General features: G+C 45.6%; 1 protein-coding gene across 4 annotated transcripts in view; it reads right to left on the bottom strand.

Annotated features, from left to right (window-relative positions):
- Positions 1–16,939, bottom strand: part of RBKS (ribokinase) — a 76,444-nt gene that overhangs the window by 36,151 nt on the left and 23,354 nt on the right. For all 4 annotated transcript variants that reach the window (XR_009557383.1, XM_035111508.2, XM_035111505.2 and 1 more), the window contains exons 4-6: positions 14,900–14,962; positions 6,042–6,206; positions 1,681–1,772 (exon numbers count right to left, since the gene is read on the bottom strand). Coding sequence is in view for 3 of the 4 variants with exons in the window: in XM_035111508.2 (XP_034967399.2) it covers positions 1,681–1,772; positions 6,042–6,206; positions 14,900–14,962 (320 nt within the window). In the remaining variant the exon portion in view is untranslated. The remainder of the gene's footprint in view (positions 1–1,680; positions 1,773–6,041; positions 6,207–14,899; positions 14,963–16,939) is intronic.

The following is a 16,939-nucleotide window of genomic DNA, read 5'->3' on the forward strand; positions in this document are numbered from 1 at the left end:
ACAATGGGGCATAAATTTCCACTTCCCTTTGAAGTAGGTGGCTAGTCAGCGCAAAAAGTTGGACGGGTGTTAATTGTGATGCCCTCTGAATTTAGAAATATTTCAAGATGACGACTGGCAGCTATTCTGCCCCCACCCCCACCCTATACTGCTGTGTTCTATATGGTCAAGCTTCATCTGTTTCAATACAGGTAATAATTTTACTAAATTATCTATATAAACCCTGCTATGTGGGATCTTTCACCTCTCAACATGCTGGCCCTCAAGGGGAGAAAACCTGGTATGAGAGATGACACCGTTCTTTTCATCTTTGGGACCATGTGGGTGCAAGAGATCTATATGGACACAGAGGTGGGCTTTGATCAGGCAGAGCTGCAAGCATGTCCCATCTCTGCCACAGGCTGACTGTGTGAACTTCTAGACATGATGCAAGAACGACAAAAACTAGACTGGAAATGTCAAGAGTGGAGTTGGATAAGTAAGTTCAGAAAGGCAGTGCATTGGATCTATAGTTTATTGTTTACAAGCCTATATTCAAAGCACGTTTACCCTGCTCTTCGATGGAAAAGGCTCCCAAATCAAGTTGCAGAGCAACTTACAATCTAAAGGACATGACACAAAAGGGGGGAAAGGATGGATTGGGAGAAGGAAGGACAAAGTAGAAAAGGGAAAAGAGGTGGGAAGTACCAGCTCTTATAGTTACAGTTCTTATAATGGTGGCTGGCTGGCTAGCTGGCATGGAAAAAATTCAGGTAGCCTGCTGGAATGGGCACTGCCACTGCGAGGTGACACATGGAAAAGACAGAATAGCCCTGCTTCCTTTCTCTTTCTTTCTTGCAGTCTGTACCCGTCTTGTACACTGTGCTCTCCCAGACCCTCCAACACTCCTCAGATGAAAATAGGGACATTTCTCACACCCTCCTCGACCCCCCATTCCCCCCCCCCCACCAGCAGAGCATTTCCTATCAGAAAAAGGGCGAGTGCCACCATCACGACACCAAGGGGGACACAGCATACACACCCTCCACCGCCCTGAGAAAACTACTTAGTCCTCTTGTTTTTGTAATTCTGATCCATGATTATGCATTACAAACCCAGCCATTGGACAAAGCTTTCAGAGTTGAAGTATGAACTGTATGTTTATTTCCTCTTTGGTATGCCACTGGAGATCGTGTGTGTGTGTGTGTGTGTGTGTGTGTGTGTGTAGATTATCAGTTCTGTTTCAGGTGCTATCCAGCCTATTCCAAGTAAAGTCGGCATTGTACAATACAGCATTTTCAGAATCTGAACCAATTACAGTGGTGCCTCGCTTAACGAATGCCCTGCTTAATGAAATTTCCGCTTAACGAAAGGATTTTTCAAGCGGAGGTTGCCTCGCTAGACGAATTCGTTTTATGAAAAATTCGTCTAGCGAATCACGGTTTCCCATAGGAATGCATTGAAATTCAATTAATGCGTTCCTATGGGCAAAAAAAAAAAATTCAAAAAAAATTCAATGCATTCCTATGGGATTCACTAGACGAATTTTTCGTTATAAGAAAAGACCCGTGGAACGAATTAAATTCGTCTAGCGAGGCACCACTGTACTTGAATTCAAATGCAGAAAAGATGATGCAGAAAGATTTTAAAAGATGCATCAATCCAGAGCGACCAAAATTATGGTAATGACATGTTATTTACCTCAGTTTCATTGCAGCAGATGATGTCAGAATAGGTATAAAATCGTGGATCTAGGTCAGCGATGGCTGGAGCAGGATTAAATAAAGTCTTCACTGTAAGAGAATGGAAAATGTTGTCTAAATCAATGGCACATGATGCTTGAATATGAATAATTGGCCAGAATCCAGCAAAAACTCTGTGTTGTTATGGCTAAGGCATTTTCAGCTCCACATTCCCCTCCAAGATATATAGATTACTTGCGGAACCCACAAATCTTCAGGAAAATATCCTATTTTCTCATGTTATAAAACAAAAATGCAACTCCGATTCACAATAAATAATAATGGTTTAGTTAACCAATTTTGTTAGAATATTAAAGCTCTGATTATCATGCCACTGTCATCAAAGTGAGAAAAGAAGAATTAATTAGCAAAATGAAAGCTCTGCTGAATTCGGAAAACAGAGAGTTGAGTTAGTGCTAATTTGTTTAATATTTTTATAAGCTATTCGATCTAAGAATCGCAAGGCTGTTTGCTGCTTTTAATTTGAAAATCAAAGGTGCATGGAAACTCACTCAGCTAATGGAAGTTCCAAATACAGAATCCAGCTTTTCTTTAACATCCTGTGCCCTGTCAGCCTTCCATATAAAACAAACCCTCTTCCAGATTAGAAATGTAATTCACTGAAATGTAATTGATTCTGGTTATGCTAACGTTTACCTATTGCAGCAGGAATACTTCCAATGAGGAACATGGCAGGAAATGAAGCTCATACAGTAGAAATGGCAGCACATTGCCAGCATGTGGCTCAGTAAATAAGCAGCCTGGCTCATCCCACAGAATCTCTGAAGCTTGGCCCAACCAAGGCTACCCGTTCAGCTAGCTGTTGCACCTAGACCCTTCCTCAAAACCCTGGTCACACGTAATGCCTTCAAGTTGATGTCTGAGTCTCCATAAAAGTAAATATGGGAAACAGAAGCACACAGTGTTCCTGCAGCACTCCCTAGTGCACTGCGTATAAGCTAAAGATGGGCTCAAATTCTCATGTTTTCTGATGATCAAGTGGCGGCAAGTGGAAAAGATGTGCTTCAAGCTTTGTTGAGCTGGAGGATTTTTTTTAATTTTTTTGAGGACAAGGGAGAGGGACTTGCAATTTGATTTCAAGACACCATAGTCGTATCCTCCTCCTTTCCATAAACTTTCTGCCAATGTGACAAGCAGGGGTGGCAGTCCTAGTGCAGTCAGAGGCCATTTCTTCCCAGATACCTTTCAGCGGCATTGTTGGGGGGCGGGGGGGTGTTGTTCAATGGGGCAACCATTCCTCTCTCCCAGCAATGCCTTTGGAAGGGTGCTATGTTGTAAAGTAGCATCCTCCTCACAGAGGCACAGGGAGGGGAACCGACCCTGGATCATGCTAGCAGCACCCAGCAAAATGGTTATATAAGAAAAGGGAAATGGAGGGGGAGAGATTTGCCTAAACTATGCAGAAACTAAAATGTAAGCACATCTTACACACTGGAAATGAAATAAGATTTTTCATCACTCCACCCCCCAAAACGGTTGAGAGCACACTTTTGTAGTATGAGAAAGGAGCTGTGAAGATAGGGAGGCACTTTCTGTCCCGCTAGAGTACAAGCAAATTAAAGGAAAGGAGCTGGAATAGGTCCAAGACAGGTTGCAAAATCCGTACAGTAATAGAAAAGGCTGCTCAAGTGACTACCAGCAATCTAATGCAACAGGGCAACCAACTCCCTGTATTCTGCTGACTGTGTGATGGTAGTTTGGCACAATGCTCTCTAGCCCCATCAGCAAAGCAGCTTGCCTCCTACTGTCTCCTGTTGCAACGATGCAAGCCTCTACTGTCAGGACTGCTGGCTTAGTCAGAGGGATGGCAATCTGAGGTCTGCAGGCCACATCAAGAGAGTCAAGGCCCATCCCTGTCTGCTCGTGGTGACTTGCCTGCAAGCTGGTTTTCTTTGAAGCAAAGTGGGCAGGGGTCAACCCCTGGGGAGGGAGGGACATCCTTAGCAGGTAGGACAAGGGGTCACCCCCCCCAATTGATGGCCATATTGCTTCAGGGAGCTACATCCTGGTGGCGGGCTGGGGCGAAGACAGTGGTGGGCAGGGCCAGAGCCACCCCCTTTTATCTCCCTCTCTCCCTTTCTGCCATCTGCTTCTCTCTCTCCCTAATCACCCAGTGGGCTACCTGGAGGGGGCACAGATCGCTCTTGCCTGAGATCTGAACTGATGGCTTGCAGAAGGCTTTTGAAATTAGACTGAAGGTGAAACCAGGGCCATAGGTAGCCCAACCCTGCCCTAGGGGCTTGGAAGCTCCTTCATTATATACCTTTAGGCGCCACGAAGAGTCAGACACGACTAAACGACTAAACAACAACAACAAGGCGCCAGACAAAAACATTCCTCTTCAACCTTTGGTTTATTGACACCCAAAGCCCCTTTAAAATGTGTTGGGGTGGTGGTTAATTGAGTTGTTCTTGTTCTTATTTTTATTATGTATTTTATATTGTGATTTTATCCGGGGAATCACACTGAGACTTGTGGGTATAAGGCAGTATACCAATAATATTTTTTACAAAAAGCAGAATGGTGGGTGAATCGATGTTTTTGTTTAGGCACTTCTGAGAAAGCAGGGTCCACAAATGGGCGACTTCAGCTCTTCCATTTAACTACTCAAGCGAACAAGAAGAGTAACATTCGAGTCAAGAGTGCTACAATCGCTTTGGCATGCTGGATTTAATGACCTGTCCGGGCACTGTGCCAGTCAAAACAGACAAAAGCTGCCATAGGGACCTTTAATGACTACTAGGAGGACAATGAGACATTGGCAAGTGTAACACTGTCGGTTCGCAGCCTTATAAAACGGGTGTAAGTGAATGGGGACAAGGGGGCTTACAACCGCAAGCTTCCGTTTCCTCGCTTCCCTCTTTCTTCTGAGCATGGCATCTCGGTGTGCATCTGTTAAACACAAATAGTCTAGTGTGCTTCCTAACATAAACCCCTGCATTAAACATGCAGCATCTGCAGACTAAAGGAAAGGAAATGCCACTAACACACTCCAGCTGGGAGGGTGTTTAATACTGTGCAGTGTTAGCAAAGTGTTTATGGGGATGTGGTTATACAAGGCAGTTTGACATGTTTGTCCTGTCATCTAGGGCAGAGGTGGCCATAGATTTACTGGAGTAGGAGCACACTGTGACGAAAGATGGAACAGTTAGGATGGTTCTGATCTTCCAATTACGCAGTCTCTTGCCTTAACTTGCTAATGCCTTTCTTGCTCACATTCACCTAATTTTTTTTTTGGTTTAACACATGTGATGTAATGAAACACTTAATAATTTGCCCTTTCTGCTACAAAAAGAGCTCCTTCAACACTAATGAATTTATTATGGCACAACAAATTTATTATGGCCACTTCATAAGATGCACAAGGTTGTCACCCTAGCCTAGCGCAGGTGTGCACTGTTGAAACAAATGGGTTTTCTAAGCAAAAGATTACACAGTCGTATGCATGTTTGCTCAGTGTAATTCCAATTGAATTCAATGAAACATCCTCTGAGGTAAGTGGGTATAGGACTGAAGTTTTAGGAACTTCTGGGGTTTCAAGTAAGGAAAACAAGGAGGGTGACTGTAGGCGAAAGCAACATTCAGAGGTGTGACTGTTGCAGTAAAGGGTCATGCAGAAGAATTTAGCCTCACTTTCCACAAAACTTGGCTTATTGTTATGGATGAAGCAAAGACTGTGGTTTCAAACAAACTCTGGCCAATTTCTAAACAAGCCAACATCAAACTACATGGGTTTCGAAGCTGGTTTGTTTAACAAACCAGTTTGTTTTAAAATCCAGTCTCTTGGGCCGTACATAATGACAAGCAGTGTTCTGCAGAAAGTGAAGCTATGTAGTCCCCCTTCCAGTAATGGAGGAGGAGGAAAGGCAGGAGCATAGAAATCCAAGGCTTGCAGTGGCTTCTTGCTGCTTGTGCACAGAACACTAAACCATGGTTTGACATCGCCTTCCCAACTTATGTGCTCCAAATGTTTTCGGGCTAAAATTCCCATGGAGAATGATCAGGGATGATGGGACATGGCAGTCCAAAATATATGGTGGGCATCAGTTTGGGGAAGGCTCCGTGAACCCAGTCAGTGAGTATGTGCCTCTTACGACAATTAAGATACAAACTTTGTCATGCCAATCAAATGAAATCATAGTTTCGCTCTTCTTTTCAAATCTGGCACAAGCTGCCGAACACACGTCACCTTCTTTTCCACTACCGAGTTTTTAAAATAGTCCTGAAGCCTTGCTGCCTTCAAAGGATATAAAAGCATTTAAAAAGAGAGCAAATAATTAAGACAGATTATTAGATTACCTCCACTGGTGTGTGCCATTTTCAGGGCTTCCAGAGAAATAGCTGGGTTTATTTCTAGTTGGCAGACCATGACTTTAGCGTTTGAGATGACGTGTGCAGCCCTCTTTAAGTCATCGGAATTCAAAAGCAAATTTGCTCCTGCAACAATGACGATAAAGTTTTCCCCTAAAAAACAAACCAATTCTGATTTTTAAAATGTTTACAAGTAACCATTCAACCAGTCTCTTTTGGAAAGGGATGGATTCTACGCACATAGCTGTACATCTCCCCTTTGCTTCAATCGGAGCTTGCACCTGGGGAACCTCATGCTACGTTGTCGTGTAAAATATGGCTACCAGATTTTTTCAATGAATCCGGGAACATGGTTTTTTTTTTTTTTTGAAGCTGAGTAGCAACAGAGAGCCAGTAGTGGGGATGGTGAGGCAAAAGACCTTGGGCCCAAGCACACATGCATATTGTATAAAGGTGCAAAGCCCTTCTTTCGCACCCTGTGAAACAAATGTGCACAGGACACATCATATGTGGACTTCCGGAGAGGAAAAATGGCAGGCACCACAGGAGCGAGCAGCTCCTGAAGCCAACCAGAGCCAACTGCGCTACCAGGCTGGCTCTGGGCTACTGAGGCTGCCGCTGTCACATTTCCCGGCGACAGATTTGCAAATCTGGGGACATTCTGGGGACGGAATTTGCCCGAAGACAGATTTGCAAATCCCGGGGACATCTGGTAACCCTAGTCTAAAATAATTTTATGGTTTGAGCTTCCATAGGCTCAAGCCGATTCATCAGATACATGAAGCACACTGGAGGGACACATCCTTACATTAACTGAATCCTAAGTGTCCATTAATGTTTGTCAAGAGGATGCTTCAACTGAAATTTGTCAGTGGAAAACTTTTTGGTCCCAGTACAGAATGCCTGTCCCAATGTATGAAAATGTGTGTGTGAGAGAGACTCGCTTTCGCCTGTCTACCACTGGCACATGACTCTCAAGAGCGTTGGTCAAAGGGGAATGCAACCCTACGTTTTTTAAAAAATGATCTGCTCAAAGTTATTCTAATAGGGGCCCTTCAAGGCTGAGATTAAGCCAGTGTGGGGACAGAAATCATTCTGATGTGCTTTTATTTGTTTGCCAATTAAAAATATTTACATATCACTATTCATAAAAAGTGTCAGAGCAGTTTACAACAATTATACACAACACCATTCAATTAAAACTATATAAAATGTTGAAATCAGAAAATAGCCAACTATTATGGAAAGATGTTATTCTTAATTGCCTGCTTAAACGGTATATAACAGTTTTCAACAGCTGTTTAAAAACTGAGACAGAAGGCACCTACTTAATGTTTCAGCATGTGTGTTTGTTTTTAAAAGAGAAAAAGTACTGTGATGACTAGAACTTGCAAATAAATGGACTAACAATTCTGAAATAAAACAAATAAACAGCAAGCGTCAAGTTATTTTAGAAGAGCCCACCGCTTCCTCGGAGCTCCTTGGAACAGACACCACAACTTCAGATTTGTATTTTGATGATGACATCAGAACTCGGTTATGTTTCACTACACTTTATTCTGAGAGGGGTGGATGAGGAGGGGAACGTGACAAGGGTCTGTTGCTTTCGGCAGCAGCCTGAGTTTATCCTAATGTATAGCTCCAGCTTACTGTAGCATGCAGCCTTGCCTTTAGGGCGTGTTTTACAGTGGTGCTGTTGCACATACTGCACATCCAAGCCAGAGAATGGTACAACTGCCTGGTGTGATTATATTCCTGGAGTCTCCATGACCCCAGGGAAGGAGATGTCAGTGCTGCTTCACCACACACTACACTGAGCCTGGCTTTCCTCCACACCAGCATATGCCTGCTCCTGAAGTTACTGCTATAGCTAGGGAGTGTTGCTAAGGCCATGTACACATTAAAGCAGGCATAGGCAACCTTGGCTCTCCACATGTTTTGGAACCACAACTCCCATGATCCCTGACCACTGGCCCTGTTAGCTAGGGATCATGGGAGTTGTAGTTCCAAAACATCTGGAGAGCCAAGGCTGCCTATGCCTGCATTAAAGGCTTAAAATGCAGTGGGGCTGTGTTTCAATTCCATGTCGGTACACCATGTCATGGTTTGATGTGTTTCAACTCCGGCTGTGTGTCAGGGCTTGAAATGCTAAGAAAGGGTTTGAACTCCATCCCTGTGATTCTGCACTTCAGACTCCTCTCTTTCTTGGAAGTAAATCCCACTGCATTTGGAAGATGTATTGGGTCATAGCTGCAGCCACAGGAAGCTGATTTTGGGGGTGGGATGCACTTGGAGGGATGAAAGCTTCACCAGAGTTGGGGCTTACAAATCATGAAAGGTCACCTGATTGGCTGTGGGTTGGCTTAGCCTGCAAAGAAAGAGCTAAGCTTTAGGAACACAGTATTTTTCATGAATGAGACTTCCGAGTGCCTTGCGTGCAAAAAAGTGCCTCCAAAAATAAGGTGATAAGATAACATCATGAACTCACAGGGAGGAATTCAAGTTTCCAAAGCAATTTCGCCACTGGTAACATAGCTCAAACAGTCAGGTTAAAGCTTATTTTGGTTAAAGCCCAGGCTTTTTGCCCTTCTCTTTTCCCTATCAGACAAAAGTCCTGTTCTCCAAATGTGTGGAGGAACAGTGGGAGAAGATCACATATGCTAACCATAACTACAGTATCTTAATTGGTTCAACCCCAAACTTCATGTGTTGAGCAGGAAAGTCTGAAGCGGGACACACATTCAGCTAAATGCACTTCAAATCCTTGCAGAGAATGCAGTTTGAATCCTCGTGTCTGAATTCACGCAGACTTATGACTGGGGTCGCTGACTGCATGAATAATTCTAAGTGTATTCAGCCAAACACCATTTGATTCCCCATTCAGACTCTCCTGCTCAAGGCACCAAGGCCTGAGTTATGGGCGGTCCAGTGGGTGGAGCTGCATTCTTCTTTTCATATTCTCAGTGAATGTCTGAACAGGGGAAAGAAACCTGCGTATTATTAACATGCCCACCAAGAGCCCCCGAGTTGCACCTAATGTGCCCTGCACAGTGTCTGTTCACAACGTGAACCAGAGCTGGAGCTAGAGCAAATGTAACTGGAACAGGTTTATGGGACGCTGAGCTTGGAGCTGGCTTATGGGAGCACGATAAGCAGCCGTCATCTCCAGCACAAGTCCAGGAGAGACTAGGACAGGCACCCCCAAACTCGGCCCTCCAGCTGTTTTGGGACTATAATTCCCATCATCCCTGACCACTAGTCCTGTTAGCTAGGGATGATGGGAGTTGTAGTCCCAAAACAGCTGGAGGGCTGAGTTTGGGGATGCCTGGACTAGGAGGTTTACATCCCCCCAGGAAGCTCCTCCCCATTCCAGCTCAGCATCTCAGTGCACACCTGGTTCTTCTCTGGCTCCTCCCCCCTCCTGACTAGACTGCTCCCCACCCATAGTGAAGCACCAGGCAAGAATTCATCTGCCAGCTCTGGATTTCTTTTGGCCCAAACACCACCGCAGCTCCTGTATATGTGTGCACGTGTGCTCTTTGGTGAAGGCAGAGTCTGTGCCTGAGGCAAGCATTTGTGTAGGGGTCATGGGGGCAGGCAAATTGTTTTCGGGGCTGGTAACTAGAGAGCTTGACTGTGACAGCATTTTCTTCAGGATCCTGAGTGGTGTTGGGGGGGGGGTCTTCACAGTCCCCCTCCTCTTCCTGGGATGAGTTCCTCCTAGAGTCATTGTTGGGTTGGACTCTTATCATTTAGTTTCTGAAAACCTCAATAGGAAGGTACTAGAAACTGTGTGAAAGTTTGTCCTAGATAACGTTAGTCCTAGATATGAAGCACATGATGCAATTTGTTGCAAAGCTTGCAAGACTTAAGAAGAAAGAAATCCACTTGTTGAATCGCACCAAAGCCCAGTGGTTTATCTTCAACAATGGCAACCCAGTTGTCCCTGGGAGATTCTCAAACAGCGCATGACTGAGATGACTCTTACCAGTGTTTGCAGTGCTGCCTTTTAATCAGAGAAATACTGTCTATCTAACAAAGTTTTCCCATGTGCCGAAGGACTTCCACTTGCACCCCCTCCTAAAGCTTGCTCTGAAAGGATGGGGAAACCCCAGAACAGATTTGTGAAGTGCAGAAGGAGCAAGAAAAGAAGGGAAGTTCTGTTTATGTATTTATTTATATTCTGCCCTTCTTCTCTTCTTCTTTGGCGATCACTCGTAGCCGAGTAAAATTGTCTTAAACATGATTTTGTCATAAACATGATTTTGTCATAAACATAATTGTCATAAACATGATTTTAACAATGGGTCCAACAATGGCCAATTCTGGATCCACACGTCCTTCCACAGTGGGGACATTGGTTTCCAGGCGGGAGTTGATCACAGTGTGGATTTGCCAAGCGTGCCTTCCTCTTAGCATGTTTCTCCCTTGCGTCCTGAGATCGAGTTTCTTCAAAGCCCATGACACCTTTGGTAAAGGCTGTTCTCCAACTGGAGCGCTCGCAGGCCAGGGTTTCCCAGTTGTCAGTGTTTATACTACATTTTTTAAAGATTTGCCTTGAGACAGTCTTTAAACCTCTTTTGTTGACCACCAGCATTATGCTTTCCATTTTTAAGTTCGGGAGGATCGCAGGGATAAACTTGTTGCTCAAGTGGAAGTCCTTGCAGGACTGGGATGACCTTGTTGGATACAACTCAGAATTTCTGAACTAAATAAAGGTTCCATTTTTAGCCACAATGGCCATTAAGATACTTATCCACCTGGTGTGTGTTTTTATAAAGTCCAAATAAGCTGGTGGCTACTAAATATATATCACACCACAGAATATGATAACTATTGACAGCATGAAGAACTAACTCAATTGGTTTGTTCTGACCAAACAGTTGAGACACAATGAATTCTAGAAGGGCATCCAGAATGTGGAGCAAAACAAACACATTACGACCCCATATCAAGTTGTTAAGATCCCAAATTACGGTAATGTGGTACATTTATTGATATCTGTTGGGAGCCGCCCAGAGTGGCTGGGGAAACCCAGCTAGATGGGTGGGGTATAAATAATAAATTATTATTATTATTACATTAGGGTCTAGAGTGGAGAGATTGGGAAAAGGGAAAAGTTCCTGCACCTTCAAAGTTGTATCAAAAAGGGAATTTTAGAAGGTGCATCTTGCAAGACTATTGAAAGTGCTGAAGTCCTGTCCTCTTTATTTCCTGCCCTCCCCCCCCCAAAAAAATCTGGGATATGAATATAATTATCCCCTCTTAAAGCAGAAAAGGAACTGCAAACATATTGTGGAATGGAAAATAAGCACCGTTAATTTGCTTTTTTTTTTAAGCGGGTCCCAGGTCTGAAAAGTCTGAAGGCTACTGTTTTATGGTGAGACTGAGAATTCCACCCTAGGAAGTGGATTAAGTGACAAGCAGACCAAGATTTGCAGGTGTCCTTTAATCTGGAGCATCTAGCTAGTGCTGCTGGACAACAGTGACCACACTCTGGCACACCCTCTCAACAACCTCAGCAGCAGAATCGGCATTCCTGTGTATCATTTTCTAAACCACTTTCCTCTGGCAAGCAAGCTACGACAGCTCGCTAGGTGACAGTGTTCAAGCAGCCAAGGTCAAGCTGTAGGTGGAGCTCCTCTGTTTTTACCTCCTGCCTACGATGTTGAAAAGCCCAACATGCGCCCCTCTGGCGGTGCAACAGCTGCCAAGTTTATTAAGCTAACACACGAGATCCATGAAACATCTCCCCACTCCCCTCCAGAGTCAAAGTTTGTGTTTGACATACTTTTCTTTAATCTTACTTCTTTAAATTTTACGTGTGTGTGTGTGTGTGTGTGTGAGTGAGTGTACACACACGTACACACACAAAAGCTTTCACTGGTATCAAGGTACACTTAAGACCTTTTGTACTCAGGCATCCGCATGCATGGGAAAAAGTCTTTCTTCAGTCTTTGTGTAATGATTAATTAACAGCAAAAGATACAGTTAAGCTGAAGCAGGCTTCTGCTGGTTTCCTGGTTTGACTCCAACTCTGAGGGGGCCCTTGGCAAACTGTCTCTGTCTCCTGCGTTGGTGGGAACAACACTTACCTGGCAGTGTTGGTGGGTGGCAGCAGTGCTACAGTGATCTCCAAGCTGCTCGGCAACAAAATGAAGCTGAACGTTCAAGGACAGATAAAAGAACTTCTTCAAGTAGTGCAATGTTAAACTATGGGACTTGCTCGCACAGGAAGAAGTGATGGCCGCCAACTTAGAATCATAGAACAGAGTTGGAAGGGACCACGAGGGTCATCTCGGCCAACCCCATGCAATGTAGGAATATTTTGCCCAACGTGGGGCTCGAACCCACAGCCCTGAGATTTAAGAGTCTCATGCTCTACCGAATGAGCTGTCTAAGAGAGGATCGGACAAGTTCATGGAGGACAAGCCTATGAATGGCTATGTTCTACCTCCACTGACAGAGGCATTGTACCTCTGCATATCAATTGCTGGGAATTGCAGGAGGGCAGAGTGCTGTTGCACTCATGTCCAGTTTGCAGGCTTCTCAAAGGTGTCTGGTTGGTCACTGTGAGAACAAGATGCCAGACTAGAATGTTTATTGGCCTGTCCCAGCAGGCTCATCTTACGCTTTGCTTTTTAAAATTTTCTACAATGTCCCAGAACAATGCTACATCAGAGGTACTGTAGGAAAGCAAAATGTTGGGATGGCCTCCCCAGGTCTTTAACACAGCCCTGGGCCCTGCCAGGGTTTTGAGCCCCCAGAAGCCACCCAGGGAAGTCACGCACTTGTCTTGGCTTTTATATATATCGTAAAGCAGCCTATTTTGGTGCTCTCAGCTAGACTGGCCAGTATTCTTTGAGGCTTCACAGTCATAACACACCGACACGCCTGATCAGAGGCCAAGCCAGGGAACAAAAGAGATGTCATTCTCACCCAGAATTACTATGCTCCCCTCAGCACCATCTTACTAGACAGGCACAAGGAAAGCACGTGAATATTGGAGGTGATCATGGAATAGCATGATTCTGAGAGCTTCTTTCAGGACTAAACATAGGTTAGGAAGGTCCTCCAGAATGTCATGGAATGTCATGCAGAGAAGAAGCCTTTGCATGAGCGGAAGTGAATTTTGCCCTCCAGATCCCAGCCTATGTCTACAAGTGCTGATCTTTGCTTAGTTTCTTGTGGAACTCATGCATGGGAAAAACAAAGTTCGACCTTTGGTCTTAAGCAATAGGTTCTGGGCAGGGTCAGCTTATCTGTACCAATTAACCTGATGTAGATATGTCTGCTATTTAGCCCATCAAATCCTTGCTCAGAACAGAAGTAGCTCTTAGAAAAGAGTGCTATGGAATTTGATCAAGGATAACAGGTCAGCCATCCATCCTTTCCTCTTCCAGACTAGGGATGAATGTTCTCCTTTGGTTTTGTAAGAGCTAATCTGCACTTTACAAGAGGACATCTCACACGTAAGAACAAGTCAAACAATGCGGAAAATTGCACAGAGCATTTGGAGGGAGAGACAACACAAGGAAGGGGTCTGCAGAATACTACAGTTCTGTCAATGTTGTCAGGATCTGCTCGACCCCAAGGCATCCACCCCATCAAAAACTCGTATGTGGGTCAGTAAAATGTCATAGCAAATAGCCGGAAGCCCCCAAGTTTGTCATAATATTCCCTCTTATTCCTAGGATATCTATAACCAACAGCAACAAGGGAACATCTTGTATCTCAAAGGAATGATGGGTGGAGAAAAAAAAAGACAATAACAAGGAAGAATGGAATGGCAGTTTCTTATAGCGGAACAAAACAGTACAAGGGCCCTGGTACTACCTGAGACTGCCTTGCCACTTTCTCTACCACCACTACCTGGATGGGAATAGGTAAAAGGTAAAGCACCCCTGGACGGTTAAGTCCAGTCAAAGGTGACTATGGGGTTGTGGCGCTCATCTCGCTTTCAGGCTGAGGGAGATGGTGTTTGTCCACAGACAGATTTCTGGGTCATGCGGCCAGCAGGACTAAACCGCTTCTGGCGCAACAGAACACCATGACGGAAACCAGAGCACATGGAAATGCTGTTTACCTTCCCGCCACAGCATTACCTATTTATCTACTTGCACTGGTGTGCTTTCGAACTGCTAGGAGGTTGGCAGGAGCTAGGACAGAGCAACGGGAGCTCACCCTGTTGCAGGGATTCAAACTGCCGACCTTCCGATCGGCAAGCCCAAGAGGCTCAGTGGTTTAGACCACAGCGCCACCTGTGTACCGATTTGGATGGGGATAACCTGGCTTCAGTTAGCTCTGCTGTGTAACCTGGGATTGAACCTGGGACCTTCTGCATGCAAAGCAGATGTCCTACCAATGAGATACAGCTCTTCTCCCTTTTGTTATAAACAACCCTTTTCTTGAAAATATGAATGCTACAAAACCTATCTATGAAGGCTTGTGAGAAAAGGAAGAGCAGGATAAAACTGTAGGTTTTATTGTTACCAAGCAAACTAATTCCGCTAAGCAAGGATAGTGTAAATGGGAAGAGTAATGTTGTACTGACTAATGTAATGAACTGTAGTGCTCTCCTCCTTGGATGTTGTTGGGTTGGTTTTTCTTTTCTCTACCCCCGCCCCAACGGTTATTTATTGTCCAAGTGTGAGGAGAACTTTAGTTTTCAGTGAACGTTAAACCACAGTGCAGCTCAAACCTAAGGAACATGGGGGGCAGGCCACTTTAACTTTCAGAATCCTAGAAAAATGATTGAATTTTTTGTTTTGTTTTTGCCTTCAAAACCCAGCAACTTCATTAGAACAACAGTTGGGGGAGAATTCAGAATATCCTTAGATACCCACCTTCCTTGTTGACAATGATCGAAGCAGCTCCAGTAGCAGCATCCTCTGTTTGGCCCACAAATTCTAGAATAAAATAAAATAAAATAAGATGCCATTTAGAATAGTGAAAACTAGAATAAATCCACTGGTATTAAAAAGAAAAGAAAAGTGAACTGCAGCAATACCAGGGGGTGAGGAGAACCTCATACGTGCTAAAATAAAACCACAAGACAACAAAAAACAAACTCAGATTAATTAACTGCAGTTAATTCTCAGCAAAAGCGGCCTTTTAATACAGACTTTATTGGAAGCTGCAGTGCAGGGCCGTCTCTAGGCCCGGGCCAGGTGGCGCAAGGCGCCAGGGCGCCTGGCCACCAGGGGTGCGGAAGTGCCCCCGAACGGCTGGTGTCTGGGAGCAGCTGGGAGCAGCTGGGAGCAGCTGCTGCCGGCGCCCCCCCCCCCAACGGTGGCAGTAGCGCACGGCCCTTGAGCTTCCTCTCCTCTCCTCCTCGTGAAGCAGAATCAGCGAGACTCCTGCCTAGAGTGGCAGCAGGAGTCTCGCTGATTCTGCTTCAAGAGGAGGAGAGAAGAGGAAGCTCAAGGGCCGTGCACCCTCGCCGGGTCACTCCAGGTGCTGATGTGGCCGAGGCTGTTCCTCCTCCTGCTGGCTGTGCTGTGAGGCGGGGAAGTGCTCCCGGCTCAGGGGGTCCTGAGGCTGCTGGCGACGGTGGCGGCGCTGTCATCCTCTGCCTTTGCGGCACCTGGTGGCCATGACACCGCGCCCACCCTGGGCAGCAGCAGCAGCAGTTCCCCCAGCTGCGAGACGGCATGGGGCAAAGTGCTGCTCAGTAAAGGTCAGTAACTCTGGGCAATTTGGGGGGGGGGCGGGCGCCGGAGGGACCTTTGCACCATGGCGCCTGATGGGCTTAAGACGGCCCTGCTGCAGTGTACAGTTAATTCACGTACACATGGCAGAATAAACATTTATGTGACTTCTGCAGTTGTCCACACAGTTGTACATTTCCCCAGTCTTGAACATATTGCCAAGCAACTTCATTGGGTGACTTAGAATTCTAATATTGCGTGGCCAGGCGGAGTCCCCCAAAGCCTCAGGCAGCCCCCGAGCGGAATGATGACACAAGACCATGTTCTATGGGAATAAAATTGGCCACAACTTTATTAAGAATTCAGATGTAGGGAGACCTTGGCTCAGGCATTGGGCGTGTATCCTTCCCAGCCCCCAGCCGGGCATCTGGGTAATTTCAGGGTTATCCAGCATGTGCGGGGGTTGGAGCTCTGGAGAACATATGTTCAAGCAGATAGCCCTCCCCCCCTCGATCGCAGCTACTGCAGGGGGAGGGCAATGACAGCCTATTGCGTATGGTCAATGCCTCCCCCTTAGCCCCATTTATAGGAACCCTGTTATCGCCGCCGCAATGAGGGTGGGGGGGTCACTGCCCCCCCATTTATGTAGATGACTAAAGGATTCCACCCAAGGCCTGCATCCACCAAAGTTGTGACGAATTGCTACGGGAAAAGCAAAACCTGCCAATGCAGGGAAATTCCTTTCCGGCCCCTCAACAGCAGCCTTGTTGTAGCAGCGCCTGCATGCGTGTATGCCTGTGGAAGAAAATAACCTGTAATGCAATCATTAATTTTTTGGGGAGTGGAGGGTGGGAAAGCTCTGGAGCACTCTGCTTCAGCCGTGTGCAAGGTAAGGTTACCTCCTCCTACCTGGCCAATCCCCCCAGCAATGCCTCCCCAAGCTGGATTGGACAGGTAACTGCGTGGGCGGAGACCACCAGTATCCAGCCCGGGAAGGCAGCGTTGGCCTCCGAACTTCCAGGGCTGCCTCAGAGACCGCGCAAAATGCGCCTCCCCTTTTATGTGAGGAACGGTCATTATGAAGATTTTCTTTTTCTTTATCTACTTTTTTGAGTTTCATGCACACAGTTTTACAAACTTCCTATGCCTCTGCTGGCCTGCTTTGCTGAGCAGAGGAAGAGGACTTTGGATAGAAATTATTAGTGCGGTGTTGATGTGAATACAGCCTCTGTGTCT

The sequence above is a fragment of the Zootoca vivipara genome, chromosome 3, assembly GCF_963506605.1.
Source record: "Zootoca vivipara chromosome 3, rZooViv1.1, whole genome shotgun sequence".
NCBI lineage: Eukaryota > Metazoa > Chordata > Lepidosauria > Squamata > Lacertidae > Zootoca > Zootoca vivipara.